General features: G+C 40.8%; 1 protein-coding gene across 2 annotated transcripts in view; it reads right to left on the reverse strand.

Annotated features, from left to right (window-relative positions):
- Positions 1-5,471: 5,471 nt before the first annotated feature.
- The window catches only part of LOC143756661 (gamma-aminobutyric acid receptor subunit pi), an 81,960-nt gene continuing 70,253 nt past the window's right edge, over positions 5,472-17,178 (reverse strand). The window contains exons 8-10 of one of the 2 annotated variants that reach the window (XM_077247229.1): positions 13,922-14,074; positions 8,338-8,531; positions 5,472-5,938 (exon numbers count right to left, since the gene is read on the reverse strand). In XM_077247229.1, the coding sequence (XP_077103344.1) occupies positions 5,594-5,938; positions 8,338-8,531; positions 13,922-14,074 (692 nt within the window). In that variant the 3' untranslated portion in view covers positions 5,472-5,593. Of the gene's footprint in view, positions 5,939-8,252; positions 8,532-13,921; positions 14,075-17,178 lie in introns of both variants that reach the window. The other variant, XM_077247221.1, reaches the window with a different exon arrangement.

Below are 17,178 nucleotides of genomic sequence, written 5' to 3' on the forward strand. Positions count from 1 at the left end.
TAATGTTGAACTTCCGTCTATTGATTAGCAGCAGGAAAAAAAATATCACTCGTGAATTCTTGTTTGTCTTTTTTATTTGAATTATTATTTGTCGTTATTAAGTAAACATCAAGTAAACATGCAGTATTTACAGTCGCTCTTCAACCCTATCTATATGCCAATGTTGCATTATACACACATATTACCATCAGCATCCTCAAATTCACTGTGACATCATTATGATTGATAAAGTGATGATTATGATGGAACTTTATAAATGATGGGAAAATAAGTTTGCAGGTTATAATTTGAATAGAAGAGCTAAACAAACAGGTTATTGTCTGTTTTAGGTGGATTTCTAGACTCATGAACTCTTTGGCTTATTTGTTTGGCACTATTTGCTGGAACAGAGATGAATTATTATTAGACATGCATGAAGATTTCACATGGATTGTGTTAAGCTGCTTACTAATATTGGTGCAAATATAATCTCAGCTCCCAATGATGCTAATAAAATCAAAATAAAGTTTTTGAAAGTGTCCTATAATGGGAATCAGTAAAGAAAAATCTTTTCTGTGAATTTGGAATATGCATCAGTGTTATAATTCGTTTTTTATTTTTATGTTTTAGTCATTTTGTTGTGCTTTTTTTGTCTATAAAGTTTTTTTGGTAACACTTTATAATAAGGTTCATTAGTTAACATTATAATGTATTTACTAACATTAACTAACAATGAGCAATACATTTGTTAGTATTTATAGATCTTTGTTAATGTTAGTTAATAGAAATAAAGCTGTTCTTTGATTCTACATATTAGTTCACAGTGCATTAAGTAATGTTAACAAATACAACCTTTGATGTAGAAATTAATATTACTTAAGATTAATAAATGCTGTAGAAGTATTGTACATTCTTAGTTCATGTTAACTAATGAACCCTATTGTAAAGTGTTAGTTTTTTTACTACATTACGTTAAAATAAATCAATATGAGGAACGTTGCCTTGCTAACTAGCTGAAAGTTTGTTTTTTATTATTTGTTTTATTTCAGTTAACATTTATTAATAAATACTGAAAACCTTTTATGGTTTAACTATAATAACAGATATGCATAATCAACTTATTGCATTAATTCTCAACCTATGAATCAACACAAAAAAAAGTCCCATAAATATGTCAATAATAACGTAATATTACACATAAAATCACCCTAGAGTGGTACAGAAACATGCATTAAATAGAAAATCAAGCACTTTGTATAGTTTGAAACTGAACGGAAGGCATTCGGCGTGTAATGAAGGATCCGACTGCATGCCAGCGGCAAACGCCCAAAACATCTAAAGGAAGCCATAACTTACAAAAACAGAAGATCCTAACCGTTTTCAAAAACCTGAACGAGGTCCAGAGAGGAAAATTCATCATTTATCTGACCATTATGACATCAAATGCTAATAAAAAGTCGAGCATTATCAGCTTAGAAGAGGGCGATAGTGTGGCTCGTTTGCACTGCGCTTATTTTACCTTCAGTTGTTTTGAGCAAAATCAAGCATCAAATACATCAGTTTAGACAATCATAACCCGAAGTATTTAGTCCAGTACGTAACAAGAGCTTTAATGCACAGTGCGTCCCAAAGATATTTAATGCATTCCACATATTTTAGCATCAGTCACCACATGTAGTACGTGGCCTTTGGTGATTACGGGTTGGTCTGGTCCACAAACACCTCTGGTTCAAAGCGTGAATCATTAAAGCCAAGTCGAATAAAGAGTTTACACGATCCATCGATCCTGTAATGTGCAAGAAAGCAGCCGAGGCCGGAGGATTTATGGAAGCAATAAACAGAACTGGTTTCAACACTGCTGTAACTCACATTCCAGGACCACAGACACACCGTTCAGAGAGAGGAGGTTTCACATGTGGAAAAGATGAACACGAGTGAAAGAAAGCCGGCTGTGATGGACTAACGGAGAGAAGCTGATCCGCTTAAAGAGACAGTTCAACAATTCTGTCATCGTTTACTGACCCTCGTGCCTCAAACGCCTCTCAAACCTCATTCATGCTTGTGTTTACTCACTCACTCGCTCTCTCTCACTCACTCACTCTCTCAATCACACTCTCAATCACACACACACACTCACTCACTCACTAGCTCGCTCACTCTCTCAATCACACACTCCCTCACACACACACACTCACTCAATCACTCACTTGCTCACTCACTCACTCGCTCACTCACTCGCTCACTCGCTCACTCACTCACTCACTCACTCACTCACTCACTCACTCACTTGCTCGCTCGCTCACTCACTCACTCACTCACTCAATCACTCACTCGCTCACTCACTTGCTCTCTCAGTCGATCACTCACTCACTTGCTCGCTCACTCACTCACTCACTCGCTCACTCACTCACTCACTCACTCACTCACTCACTCACTCACTTGCTCGCTCGCTCACTCACTCACTCAATCACACAGTCCCTCACTCACTCACTCACTCGCTCACTCACTCGCTCGCTCGCTCACTCACTCACTCACTCACTCACTCGCTCACTCACTTGCTCTCTCACTCGATCACTCACTCGCTCGCTCACTCACTTGCTCTCTCACTCACTCGCTCACTCACTTGCTCTCTCACTCGATCACTCACTCACTTGCTCGCTCGCTCACTCACTCACTCGCTCACTCACTCACTTGCTCTCTCACTCGATCACTCACTCACTCGCTCGCTCACTCACTCACTTGCTCTCTCACTCGATCACTCACTCACTCACTCACTCACTTGCTCTCTCACTCGATCACTCACTCACTCACTCACTTGCTCGCTCGCTCACTCACTCACTCAATCACACAGTCCCTCACTCACTCACTCGCTCACTCACTCACTCGCTCGCTCGCTCGCTCACTCACTCACTCGCTCACTCACTTGCTCTCTCACTCGATCACTCACTCACTTGCTCGCTCACTCACTCACTCACTCACTCACTCACTCACTCACTCACTCACTTGCTCTCTCACTCGATCACTCACTCACTTGCTCTCTCAATCGATCACTCACTCACTCGCTCGCTCGCTCACTCACTCACTCACTCAATCACACAGTCCCTCACACACACACACACACTTCACTCCCTAACACACACACACTCGCTGACTCACTCACTCACACCTCACTCACAGACACACACACACACACACACCTCACTCACTCACTAACTCAGAAACAAGTTCCATGAACAGTAAATCAATAACGAAATGTTATGAAAGACCAGATGATTTTGAGCAAACCTTCTATTAACGTTGCCTGTGCGTGTCTGAAAGATGAGACACACAGACAGATGTAAAAGTTGAACCATTTCATATTTAAATTTGCGGCAGAAATGAGATTCGACAGGAAGTAATCGCTGTTTGGATTGACATGAGGGCGAGTAAATGAGCTTTTCTCTCTGCACAAACTACACCTTTAGGACATCAAGTTTTGAATAATATTTTACTGCATCAGACTATTTCTGTTAGACTTCTGGACAGTTCGAGCCAATCCAGCAATGATGATCAACACACACACACACACACACGCACACACACACACACACACACACACACACACACACGCACACACAAATGCACATTACAGATAATAAGTTTCCAACAATCATTCACACACCTTCAAATACTAAAATGTTCCCTATGTTCCCTCTAGTGACGGCATCAAACATCCTCCAGAGAGATTTTAATTGAATATTTCAATAATTTAACAACACATTCGCATGTTCTCTGACGACCGGACATGCAGGTGAACTAATATTTTTTAGTAAGTGTTTTATTTTCATTGTTGTTGTTTTTAAATTATGGGTTGTGTTCATTTTTTTATGATTTAATTATTTATCGGCCCTTCAGTCAACCCTGCTCTCTATATGTGTCCCACTGTGACACTTTCTCAAAATCCTTCATTATTGGCACTCATTGCAATACATTAACCGTCACCAGCATTAAATTACTCCAGCAAACTAAACCAATGACTGACCACTGGTTAACATTAACATTACCCAGTAGCCCACGCAGCCTACGTGACTTTAATGGGAAAGGAAAGTTGATTCAATTTTGATTTCATGTTGTCTTTAAGATCTAGTCAAACTCAGACTTCCAGTAATCTGATGTTAACTGGTATTTCTAACGACATAAAACTAGTTATTCAGAGGATTTAATCACCATCAGTCACACCAAACGTCCGACCTGTCACCACTATCATTGAGATTCATATATGGGGACTGCAAAAAATGCTTTTCTTACTTATTATTTTTGTCTTATTTTCAGTCCAAATATAAAAAAATTCTTAAATCAAGATGCATTTACTAAAGTAGTAAAATTCCATAAGATATTATGTCTTGTTTTCTGGGGAAATAAATAAAAATAAGTGAGTTGTTTCTTTAAAAAAAAAAGCCAAATTATCTGCTAATGGGGTGGGAAAATATTCTTGTTTCTGTTTGAATTAAAATTATTTTTCTCACCTCATTGGCAGATAATTATGCTTTTTTTAAGCATCAACTCACTTAATTTAGATTAATTCCCACGGAAAACAACACATTATTTCTTATGTCATTTCACTTATCTAGTAAATGCATCTTGATTTAAGAATTTTTAGATATTTGGACTGGAAACAAGACAAAAATACTAAGTAAGAAAAGTATTTTTTGCAGTGGGACGATGCGGATATAATATATATAATTTACATTTATATTCATCGGTTTCAATACAAGTTAAACTCTTTCAACAGTATCTGTGGGATTTTAAAGCTGGTAAACACCGACTTTCACACAATAGGCAGATGGACATTTTCCATAAAGAAAAAGCTACTTTTATGTCTGTATGTGAAAAGAAATCCACTGCAAGAATGATGGTTTACAGAACAAATAATAACACACTGTAAAAAATGCTTCTCTTACTTAGTATTTTTGTCTTGTTTCCAGTCCTGTTGTTTTGTCTACTAAAGTCTTTGTCTTGTTTACTAAAGTAGTAAAATGCCACAAGATATTATGTCTTGTTTTCTGGGGAAATAACAAAAAATTAAGCGAGTTTTTACTTTAAACAAGCATAATTATCTGCCTATAAAAAAATAATCTTAATTTAAACAGAAACTAGATTATTTTTCTCACCCCATTGGCAGGTAATTTAGCTTTTTTTAAGCAACAATAATATCGTATGTCATTTTACTCATCTAGTAAATCTTGATTTAGGAATTTTTTGATATTTTAGACTGGAAACAAGACAAAACTACTGAGTAAGAAAAGCATTTTTGCAGTGCTGGGATTTACTTAATCATATTTAACAAAAATATGAGCTCTTTTAAATGAGCTTTCAAATGCTCAATTTGATACGGTGACTGTAGTAATGGTGGTTAAATCACAAAAGCTGTTGATAGATCTTAACTTCAACTTTTCACCTTTTCTGCTGAGTCTCTTGGTCTTACACACACACACACACACACACACGCACACACACACACACACACACACACACACACACACACACACACACACACACACACACACACACACACACACACACACACACACACACACACACACACACACACACACACAGAAATGGTTCAACATAGTTAAAAGTACAGGTAGTAGGTCCAATAGAGCAGATTAACGAAGACGAACGACAGCGGGAAGGTTAATCGGGAGTAGTTGTCTATATAATGTGGGTTTTCCACGTGACAGCAGTTGATGGATCTCAGGATCTTCCTCAAGATGGACATGTTTTTGGCGCAGCGGCTAAAGGCCTCGGGCGGGCCCTCGGGGGTCTTGTCTTCGCTGGCGGGTCCGAGTCCCGCTTCTCCAGCGCCGGTGGACACCGACACCGAGTCTTTGCGTCTCTTTACCCGTGAGGAGTTGCTGGCGATGGTTGTGAGGATGCCGTTCATCTCCTCCTCGCAGTCGTGCATGTGATGACCGTACTGACAGAGGACAGAGACAATTAGCAAAGAAACTCAACATGGAATTCAATTAGAACAAAGACCACAGGTACGATAGTACACTTGATGAGAAGATGATGTAAACGATTAATCATTTTAACGATGATCACAGTGATTATGATGATTACAGTAGTGGGTTTAAATGAGAAGTTGACTTGAGAATTAAAATGTCCTGATAATTTACTCTCCCCTGTGATGTTCATGTCTTTCTTTCTTCAGTCGAAAAGAAATTAAGGTTTTTGATGAAAACATTCAAGGATTTTTCTCTGAATAGTTTATTAAGAAATTGTGAGTCGATCTTACCTGTGAAAAATCATATTAAGGTGTTACCAATTGGTTGCGAATGTGTTCTGGATGGTTTGCGAATGTTGTTTGAATGGATGAGACTACACAAGTTGCTAAAAAGAAAAGTGACACCTTGACACAACTACGATGCATTATATATAATTTAAACAGACAGACACACACACACACACACACACACACACACACACACACACACACACACACACACACACACACACACACACACACACACACACACACACACACACACACACACACACACACACACACACACATTCAGGTTTGACTGTAATATTGTGAAAATTCCAAAATATTTTAGAAATGTTTTTTTTAAACTTTGACAAAACAGTCATTTTTATTGTTCTAATAATGATTTTATAATTTCTAAACATAAATCTGAAAGAAAAACCCTTGAGTAATCCTCTGCAGCCATCTACTGTTGTAATTAAGAAATCCATGTTATTTTATATAAAAAGTGTTTGTTTTCCAGTAGATTCCAGCACACATTTTATTTATTCATTTTTACAGAAGTTGTAGCATATTCCTTTTATAAAGCTACAGAACTTGTTTGACTAATCAATGTTTTATAAGTTTGAGCCATGTGTTTATTAAGGTCTGAAATCAAACGAGATGACAACTGAAATATTCCAGCACTTTCTGTGATGTGTTACGCTTGCTTATCATAGGAAGTAATAATAAATTACTCTTTACATTAAGGTAGTAGCCTAGTGAGAACAGGGTGTTGGGGAATCACTTTTTTTCTTTTTTTCATCAAACCGCAATTTTTGCAAGTTCCCGCAATTTCATCGCATAAAATTGCATAAATATCCCACATATTCCATCGCATTTTTTAAGAAAACGTGCCGCATAATCAAGGATTTTTGCCTGCAACAATCACAAAAAAACTCTGCATTTTTCTGGAAGGACTGCCATTTAATCTTTAAGCTAATAAGGTTAAGCGTATTTGGCTTGCTGTGCGCAGTGGAGGGCCTCGAGGAAACTCGAGCTTGAATAAACCCCCCAGTGGGACTGCTAATGCTTGGATGAAGAGTATGTTAGCAAGATGCTTAAATTACGTTAGTGGAGCTGGGGAGGTGGAGGGACGGCAGAACAGCTAATGAGATGAGTGATAGCCAGGGCCACACGCAATCGGCGGACTTTTTTTGTGATTTCTGTGCTGAATTTTTGGAAAAATCTGTGGAATTATGCGGAATGGTTTTAATAATTGTGTATGTATGTATATATATATATAGAATAAAATATATTATTGTTTATAGCAATATATATATATATGACTTTTTTTTAGCTGTTGCATTTTTGGAAAAATCTGTGGAACTATTTTAAATTTGTTAAAAAGATCTTAGAGTATTAGAAATGAAAACATTACAAAATATTCACTTAACCTTTATTTGAGGTTCACAATACAAATGCAAATAGAACTTTTATTTTGACGGGTTTCTGAGTGTATCTGACGATGAAAGCGGAGATGAGCGCGTACTTGAGTATGTATAGTACACAAACCTACGGCGCTCATTTTCCCTTTCTGTTCTTATGGCGAGCGGATTTGACATGCTCCAGTGCCGTCTGTCACCTCAGATAATCAACATAGTGTTGACAGTCTTTACAAAACATAACTCCCCTCATAAAAAACTCTTATTTTAAATAATTTTGCTCTGTCCTGTGCTGTGATTTTTGCAGACACGTGACGTTTCCTTAATTCCTCTGCATTCAGTTTTATTTTAGACATTTTTAACATTCACTTTCTCATTAAAAAAAAATGAAACCTCAATCAGCGCAGCCTACTACCCCTCACAATCGCACACGCGCAAGTTGTACTTGTCAATGATGGTCGGGCACTACTACAATCTGCGGAAATCTGCGGAGGTTTCTGCGGAAGTCTGCGGCGCGTATTCCGTGTGGGCCTGGTGATAGCTGCATACGTGTCTATCTTTTGCACAAGTACAGCATGAGCAATGATAGTGCTGCTTACCACAGAAAACACCACAGATGCTGATGAGCACAGTATGGTGATGATGATGATAATGATGATGATGGATTCTCTGCTCATCTCTCACCATGAGTGCGCTGTTGCAGTCGGGGTGGTGCAGTGTGCAGAAGTGGGCAACGGCGTACTCGATCAGCGCTCCAAAGATGAAGCTGAAGCAGATGCCCAGGTACACGTCGATGGCCTTGATGAAGCAGTTGGCGTTGGGCAGAGACGTGCGGGCGCCCATCATCAGTGTGGTCATCGTCAGGACAGTGGTCACGCCTGTAACAAGCACACACACAGTCCGAGCTCTGAACGGCTCAGGGTTTATGAGACATAAGAAAATCAGCTAGTAGTGGTGCAAATAATCACAAGATTCACGGTTCAGATCATTTACAGATTTTGAGCCACGGATAAGGATCACTTTTCAGATCAGCAAAAAAAAAAAAAAAAAAATATATATATATATATATATATATATATATACGGTCGGTAAGATTTTTAATCTTTTTAAAAGAAGTCTCTTCTGCCCACCAAGGCTGCATTTATTTGATTAAAAATACAAAACAAACCCAGATATATTTAGAAATATTATTTCAATGTAAATCAGCAGTTCCCTTTCGAAGGGAACTCAACAATACGTCAACGACGTTATGGGGAACGCCTCAGGCGTGACAGGTGTCTGAAATCACTATCAAATCACGTCAATCATATTGACCGGCGACAGCCCGTGAATCATTAGCGTGAATGATTAACGTGCGACCTGGAAGTATAAAAGGGCGCCTTGCAAACATGACAAATCATCTCATCGTCTTCAGGGACTGTCTGTTTGAAAACGCTACTCAATGAAACGGTAAGAAAATGAAATGTACAGCACACGAGTGTGTTTTTTCCTGCCTGGGAGAAGAGCGCGCACGAGAGGTTCTCGAGGGAATCCTCTGTGTGAACTGTGAGCGTTTTTCTCTTAAAACGCTCCGCTCTCGTCTGGCCCTCTTCTCGAGTGAAGGGGGTTCAACGTCTGGTCCGCGTGGTCCCGCTCGTGCCGAGGCAGAGCGGCGACTTGCATCATGGGCTTCCAGATAGAGCTCATCGATCATCTTGAGAGTCCTGTAAACCTCTCAAATGATTCGACGGCTGACGAGGGCGAACTGCAGGCACCAATGGTTTCCTGCAGTTGCTGCTCTTCAGGACGAGCAGGAGATGGCTGAGGAGGTTTATAATCAGGTAGATCCTGAACCCTCTCAGCCACCCTGCCCCGTGTATGCAGACCTGGTGGATGTTGTGGAGCGCGCCGCCAACAGGCTGTAGCTGCCATGGCGACGCGCTAGAGGAGAGACCGCTCGCGGTAGGCTTGGCGATCGGTTTCTCCCCTGCCATACACCACCAGCTCAGGTGAGCCTTCCATTCCTTCCTGATCTTCACACGGAGATCGAGAGGGCATGGAAGAGCCCATACTCTGCCCGTATTCACTGACATCAGCGGGTTAATTTCGCTGATGTTGAGGGGATCGCAGAGCATGGGTATGTGTCGATGCCGCCCATTTGACGAGTCGTTTGCGAACTATCTCGTGTCTGGGCAGGCGTCGACACTGAGAGCTCCAACCCTGCCATCCAAACCGCTAAAGTCAACAGCATGTTTGAATGGCAGAGCATACACGACAGCGGTTCAGGCTGGTGCTTCCCTGCACACTATGGCGGTGCTGCAGGCATACCAGGCCGACCTGCTGCAGGATCCTGCATACCGCTGAGATCCGGTTCCACACCCAGGCAGGCGGGAGGGCCTGGCCCTTCACGGTCCGAGGACCGTAGACAGGGCCAGAGAGCCAGTGTCACCTCTCGTGCGCCCCCTCCGTGGAGGAACAGGGCGCAGAAGAGGCGTGACTCCCGTAAGAAGAGGGATCTGAGGCCCTTAAACAGGCCTCCTCGGAGGTGAGTCCCAACATTGTGGGACATACCTTATAGCGCTACTGGAAGCCCATTAGTAAAATATGCTGTGTAGTATGGTTTCCAACAGTGTACTTTATGGCAGAATATGACTTGCTATTAGCTAGTAGGCCCGACCAGGCCTCCCTGATAGGCGAGTCCCCAGCTGACTGGCCTTAGCAGGCCACCTTATACTATCACCCTGACTCAGGGCTCAAAGCTACCAGTGGTTATCAGGTAGTAGGCCACTCAGGCCTCCCTGAAGGTGAATTCCCACTTAAGATGGTTATCAGTCAGTAGGCCTCACCCGGCCACCCTGAAGGCGAATTCCCACTTACGTTGGCTATCAGGTAGTAGGCCTCTCTGGGCCTCCCTGAATGTGAGCTCCCAAATATTGTGGCTGTCAGGTAATAGGCCTCACCAGGCCTCCCTGAAGGTGAGTTCCCACATGCTGTGATTATCAGGTAGTAGGCTCCTCCAGGCCTCCTTGAATGAGAACGGTCAGGTAGTAGGCCTCACCAGGCCTCCCTGAAGGCGAGTTCCCACAGATAGTGGTTACCAGGTAGTAGGCCTCACCAGGCCTCCCTGAAGGTGAGCTCCCCACATACTGTGGTTGTAAGGTAGCAGGCCTCACCGGGCCTCCCTTAAGGTGAGTTCCCACGTACTGTGGTTATCAGGTAGTAGGCCTCTCTTGGCCTCTCTGAAGGTGAGCATCTCACATACTGTGGTTATCAGGTAGTAGGCCTCTCTGGGCCTCCCTGAATGTGAGCTCCCAAATATTGTGGCTGTCAGGTAGTAGGCCTCACCAGGCCTCCCTGAAGGTGAGTTCCCACATGCTGTGATTATCAGGTAGTAGGCTCCTCCAGGCCTCCTTGAATGAGAACGGTCAGGTAGTAGGCCTCACCAGGCCTCCCTGAAGGTGAGTTCCCACAGATAGTGGTTACCAGGTAGTAGGCCTCACCAGGCCTCCCTGAAGGTGAGCTCCCCACATACTGTGGTTGTAAGGTAGCAGGCCTCACCGGGCCTCCCTGAAGGTGAGTTCCCACGTACTGTGGTTATCAGGTAGTAGGCCTCTCTTGGCCTCTCTGAAGGTGAGCATCTCACATACTGTGGTTATCAGGTAGTAGGCCTCTCTGGGCCTCCCTGAAGGTGAGCACCCCACATACTGTGGTTATCAGGTAGTAGGCCTCACAGGCCTCCCTGAAGGTGAATTCCCACTTACGTTGGCTATCAGGTAGTAGGCCTCTCCGGGCCTCCCTGTAACGTTCTCTAGTGGTGCTGGGTTTATGAAGCTAGTGGTCACTTGCTATCAGTTTCAGCTAGCCTTAATAGGCAGCTGCTGAAGGCGAGCTTGCGCCCTGGCTCGCTAAAGTGTTCATTCTCTGCTATTGGTTCCCTCCCGGAACCTTTTCTGCCTACAGCCTGGTTTGCCTACCAGGCAGACCTTGTGCTCCCCTCACCGAGGGTCTCTATGAGCATGCGGCTTCCTGAGTCTGGTCAGACGGTCGTAGGCCTCTCGTGAGGCCTCCCAGTTAGATCAGCCCTTAGGCCTTCACAGGCCTCCTCAGTGTTTTGAAACACAGACACTGGGTTGATCCATGGATCGAGTAGAGAACTCCCCTCGCTAGCAAGGGTTGGAAAGCACTATGCTGAGTCATACTCTCCGGGATATCCCGTCTCTGAGATCCGGGCCGAGCGGTTCACTGCCAGCTTCGCAGTCCCTCGGATTGGATGCCTTACTTAAGGCATTTGTCCAGAGGCTCTGTCTTCAGACAGACAGGATTTGGCCAGACTAAGTGTCTATGTACTGGCCTCAGGTCAGGCCGTCCTGGTGGCATTTCGGGGTGAGTACGTTCCCCTGAATAGTGACTGGCTGGGGTTCCCTTGGGTTCCCTAGCCACATTCCCTAGAAGGGACCCCTTCTAATTGGAAGCAGAGGTTCCAGGCCCGGAGCCGGCCCAGGTAGACCTTTCATTTAACCATGTTTATGAAGGTTTTTCTGTGAGGCTGTAGCTTGGGCTATGACCGTAGGGAATGCTGTCACTGACAGCCCAGTGTGACCTGAGGGTGAGTGGTTCTAGCGTTTCATTTGAAGTTGCTGGTTCTGACAGTTGTCACTGCCACTTGGCATGCACTCCCCTTAGCATGGCGGCGTTGGTATATCGTTCCCCATAACGTCGTTGACGTATTGTTGAGTTCCCTTCGAAAGGGAACGTCTCAGGTTACGACTGTAACCTATGTTCCCTGAGAACAGGGAACGAGACAATACGTCTCCCTGCCATGCCTCGGGGCTTGCCTACCGTACAGTCCCTTCAGACGATAAGGTGATTTGTCATGTTTGCAAGGCGCCCTTTTATACTTCCAGGTCGCACGTTAATCATTCACGCTAATGATTCACGGGCTGTCGCCGGTCAATATGATTGACGTGATTTGATAGTGATTTCAGACACCTGTCACGCCTGAGGCGTTCCCCATAACGTCGTTGACGTATTGTCTCGTTCCCTGTGCTCAGGGAACATAGGTTACAGTCGTAACCTGAGACGTTTTCTATGTGAATATATAATAAAGTTTAATTTATTCCTGTGATCAAAGCTGAATTTTCAGCATCATTACTCCAGTCTTCAGTGTCACATGATCCTTCAGAAATCAGTATAATATGATTTGATGCTCAAGAAACATTTATGATTATTATCACAGTTGAAAACAGTTGTGCTGCTTCATATCTTTGTGCAAACCGTGATTTTTTTCAGGATGCATTATTTTGCATTATTATAAATGTCTTTATTGTCACTTTTGATCAATTTAATGCGTCCTTTCTGAAGAAAAGTATTAATTTCTTTCAAAAAAAAAAATTTGTATTGACTCCAAACTTTTGAATGGTAGTGTGTGTGTATATATATATATATATATATATATATATATATATATATATATATGATTTATATTTTAATCATTTAAAAAAAATAGTTTTTTTGGAACGGGGAGGTGGGGTCAACTTTGCTTTTCAATTATTGCTCACTTGAAGTTCTTCAATACTACATCAAAAACTACTAGCCTAACTGATAAAGTTCAAACATTATTAAAGACAAGTGAACAGTCAGTCATAAAATAAGAACAAATACACAAATTACAAGCATGAATACTAAATAACAAAGTCTAACAGCAGTTTTCAGGTACAGAAATTAATAATTAGTCTTAAATGTAAAATAACACTATTTGTTCACTGTAGAAATTAAATATAGCTTCATCTTTGTTAAAGCTGTTGTTTTATTAACATTAAACTCAAGAGATTCCCCCTTCCATATGTAAAAGCGCTTTGAGTACCTCATTATGATTATTACGTTATACATATTATTATATTACCTAGAAAAGCGCTATATAAATGTAACGCATTATTATTATTAGGGCTGTAATGATATGCGATATGAAACCGAAATCACCCCTTCCAACTCCCAGAGTTATCCTCCCGTCCAGATCCAATGCTACCACATCTTTAAATTACTATTAGTATTATTTGAAATTAACATTATAAAATACGTTTTAGTTTTTTCGGCGTGCATGTTAATCAACGAGTGCATTCCCAATTACGCTCAATTAAAGTGAAAGCAAGCTTCTGATGGGTGAAATAAATATGATTTCACACAAAAAGTGTGTGAAAAAAATATCTAGTGAGTTTTTAAAAAGTTCCTGGGATAAATTGTTCCGGGTAATTCCAGTTTAAATATCATACAATGAACTGCATAACTGTACCTATGCAAATGCGTGCGGGAACGGAGGATTGGCTGATCCAGAAAGAGACCCAGGACAGAACCACTAACAGGCTGGAGGGAACGTAGGTTTCCAGGATGAAGTACAAGATGCTCCTCTTCAGCTCGAAATGAAAGATCAGCCTGGGATAATTTCCTGGGAAGAGAATCAAAGAATCTTTTATCAGTGATATAAAACTTTAACGCTAAAGTAAAAAGTATTCTGCTTCAAGACCACCAATAAATCAGAGATTTAGAAGTTATAGGAGTCGTTTCTATATGTCACTTATAAAGCGCGTTTAAAAACTTATTTTTATTCCCTGGCTTTTGAAACACCATGAGAGCTTTTGTGGTCTTTGTTGTCGCTGTCATTGTTAATATTATTTGTTTAATGTATTTTGTTTCTATTATTATGAATATTTTGTTTTTATTTCTGTAAAGCATTTTGGAAACCTTGTTGTTTGTTTAAACCGTGCTATATAAATAAAGTGGATTGGATTGGACTCATCAAATTATGGGAATAATGACCTCATTGAAATATGGGAGTGAATAGTGAATCCACCAAATTATTGTTCAGGAGTCACACTGAAGAATATGTAAATTTTGCTAACATTCCTGATAAGTTATGAAAAAGTTATTTTTGAATGTTTTCTGAATGTTTAATTTTTTAAAAACGTTTTGAAGTTGTTTCTTGGTTATGCGAAAGTTGAGTGAACATTATGTGAACGTTACTTTCGAATGTTCTCTGAACGTTCCCCAACAAGTAGTAACATTTAAAAAAAGGTCCAACTAAACGTTTAAGAAAAAAAACGTTCCATGACCAATGTACAAAGAAAGTTTATACATCAAAGTTATCTGGTCTTTAATAATGTTCTCAAAACTTTCCTTATAAGTTTTGAGAACATTATTAAGTAAGGAATAATTGACTTCAGGCCGTTGAATTATTAGAAAAATAATGCACACCCGAGGTGGTAATGCGGTCACGACCTGAGGCGGAGTGGGCGTTACACCTCGGTGTGCATTATTTTTCTAATAATTCAACGGCCTGAAGTCAATTATTCCGCTTATAATACAGTTACCACACCTCGAAACATTGTTCAAATGATGTATTTCAAGACTTTTGTAAAGTTTTTGTCATTAAAACGCTCTTGTATGTAGGACTAATTTATTGCGCATATAATCCCACGCCTCCGTTGCTAATTCAATTCTTCAGAACCGGTGCCCAGTGAACCGATTCCTTGGAACCGTTAGCATGTTTGCTTAACGATTCCTCTTATTGGTTCCGCTCGTTGCAAATCTGTCATGACGTCACACACGCGCTACGTTGTTTTGGTTATATTTCACGCGAAAAGACGACAATACGGTCACTTGCAACACTTGTATAATTTCAATTTTGGGGAATTCAATTCAAAAGGGAACAACCTCCAATATGCAGAAACATTTGGCCACACAGCATGCAATTCATTTGACGCGAGTGTGAGTAATTAAAAATGCTCCAACTACTTTAAAAGCCTACATCTGGGCACATTTCGGCTTTTATGAACAACCTGGTAAGTACGACCTGGAGAAGAGACAGTGCGTGTGCCCTCATGTCACGCACAAATGGAATATGCAGGAGGTAATACCACTAACTTGAAATACCACGTTATCCGTGTTCACTCGAGCCGTTATAACGCCTGCAGAGTCTGACTGCTTTAGAGTAAGCATGAGCTCCAATATCACCCGGATCCGCAGCCAAAAACAATTCATCCACCCGCCCTAATGTTATCTGATTTAGGTATCCGCACCCGATGGTCAAATTACAAGTATTCTGTGTTGTTACGCGTGATTATAAATGGATGATCGTCTTCAACAACGGACTCGTTGACGGATGCGCGCGTCTCAGGGTAACATTATACACTGATGAATGAGCGCTGCTTTTAAATTAACATTTCTTTAAAACAAAATTGATTTGACAGAATTTCATTTTCTATTTTTTTTTTAGTCCCATGAAACTTTAACTGGAATGTCACTGTTTCTGTCACTGCGACTTCCCGAACAGGCGAACACACACACACACACACACACGCGTGCGCACGCACACATCACTTTTGAAGTAAAATTGAAAATTGGATGCAGTGCATCGTAATGCATCGAGATATCGAATTGAACTGAATCGATGACATGATAATCGTAATCGAACCGAACCATGAGACCAGTGTAGGTTCAAACCACTAATACTCTGTGCTGTGTCTTCTGATCAGATATTAAAGCGAGTTAATACAAACAAACACATTTGTACTTATTCCCTCACCCAATGAGAATCGATAAGAGAATCGATAAGGAATCGAATCGATAAGCAATATCGATAATGGAATCGGAATCGTTAAATTCTTATCAATTCCCATCCCTACGTTTGGGCATGATCAATCATAACAAAGTATCAAATTACATTCATAACCGGCCTTACAATAAGTGTGTCCCCGGCTTTATGCAGTTATTAATGCAGTTATTAGAGAGAGAGAGAGAGAGAGATGCATGTGCTTCAATGTTATTATTTATTAATTAATTCAATTCATTTTAATTAGTTCGTTCATGTTTTTTTCCTAATATTGACAGTAGTAAATGAAACACAAAGTCCTATTAACAAGTAGGCTATAGGCCTATCAATAATTATTTATTTGTTATAGCCTATTATCTGCAATAATTAGGAAAACCCGTGCAGCAGGACTATCAATTTATTTATATAGGCCTATTCAGTTTAATTTTCTATTGACTATATAGGGCTACTTTGTTTATTCAAATTAAACTGCATGTTTCCATTGATTGTGAAGTTAGACATCGAAAATTGCAGATCAAGCGCATGGGCTGCATGTTTTTTCTTGTTATGAATTGTATCCTATTTTCCGTTATTACAGTTAACTACGCGCAGTGATATGGAACTGTAATGCGGTCAAGACGTGCCTGGAACTACGTTAGCCGTGCAATTCCCTGAAAATAATTGCACACCTTAGAACGTTCTCAACCAATCAGAATCAAGCATTCAACAGCCCTGTAGTATAAAGGCCAGATAACTTTGACAAGCGTTCGATTAACGTTACTGGAGGAACGTTTGTTCATAACATTGAGAGAACATAGACAGAACGTACTGCAAAAAATGCTTTTCTTAGTATTTTTGTCTTGTTTCCAGTCCAAATATCAAACATTTCTTAAATCAAGATGCATTTACTAAAGTAGTAAAATGACGTAAGATATTAAGTCTTGTTTTCTGGGGGAATTAAT

Source organism: Siphateles boraxobius, unplaced genomic scaffold, assembly GCF_051911475.1.
Source record: "Siphateles boraxobius isolate OS27281-9 unplaced genomic scaffold, OSU_SipBor_1 108, whole genome shotgun sequence".
NCBI classification, from domain to species: Eukaryota; Metazoa; Chordata; class Actinopteri; order Cypriniformes; family Leuciscidae; genus Siphateles; species Siphateles boraxobius.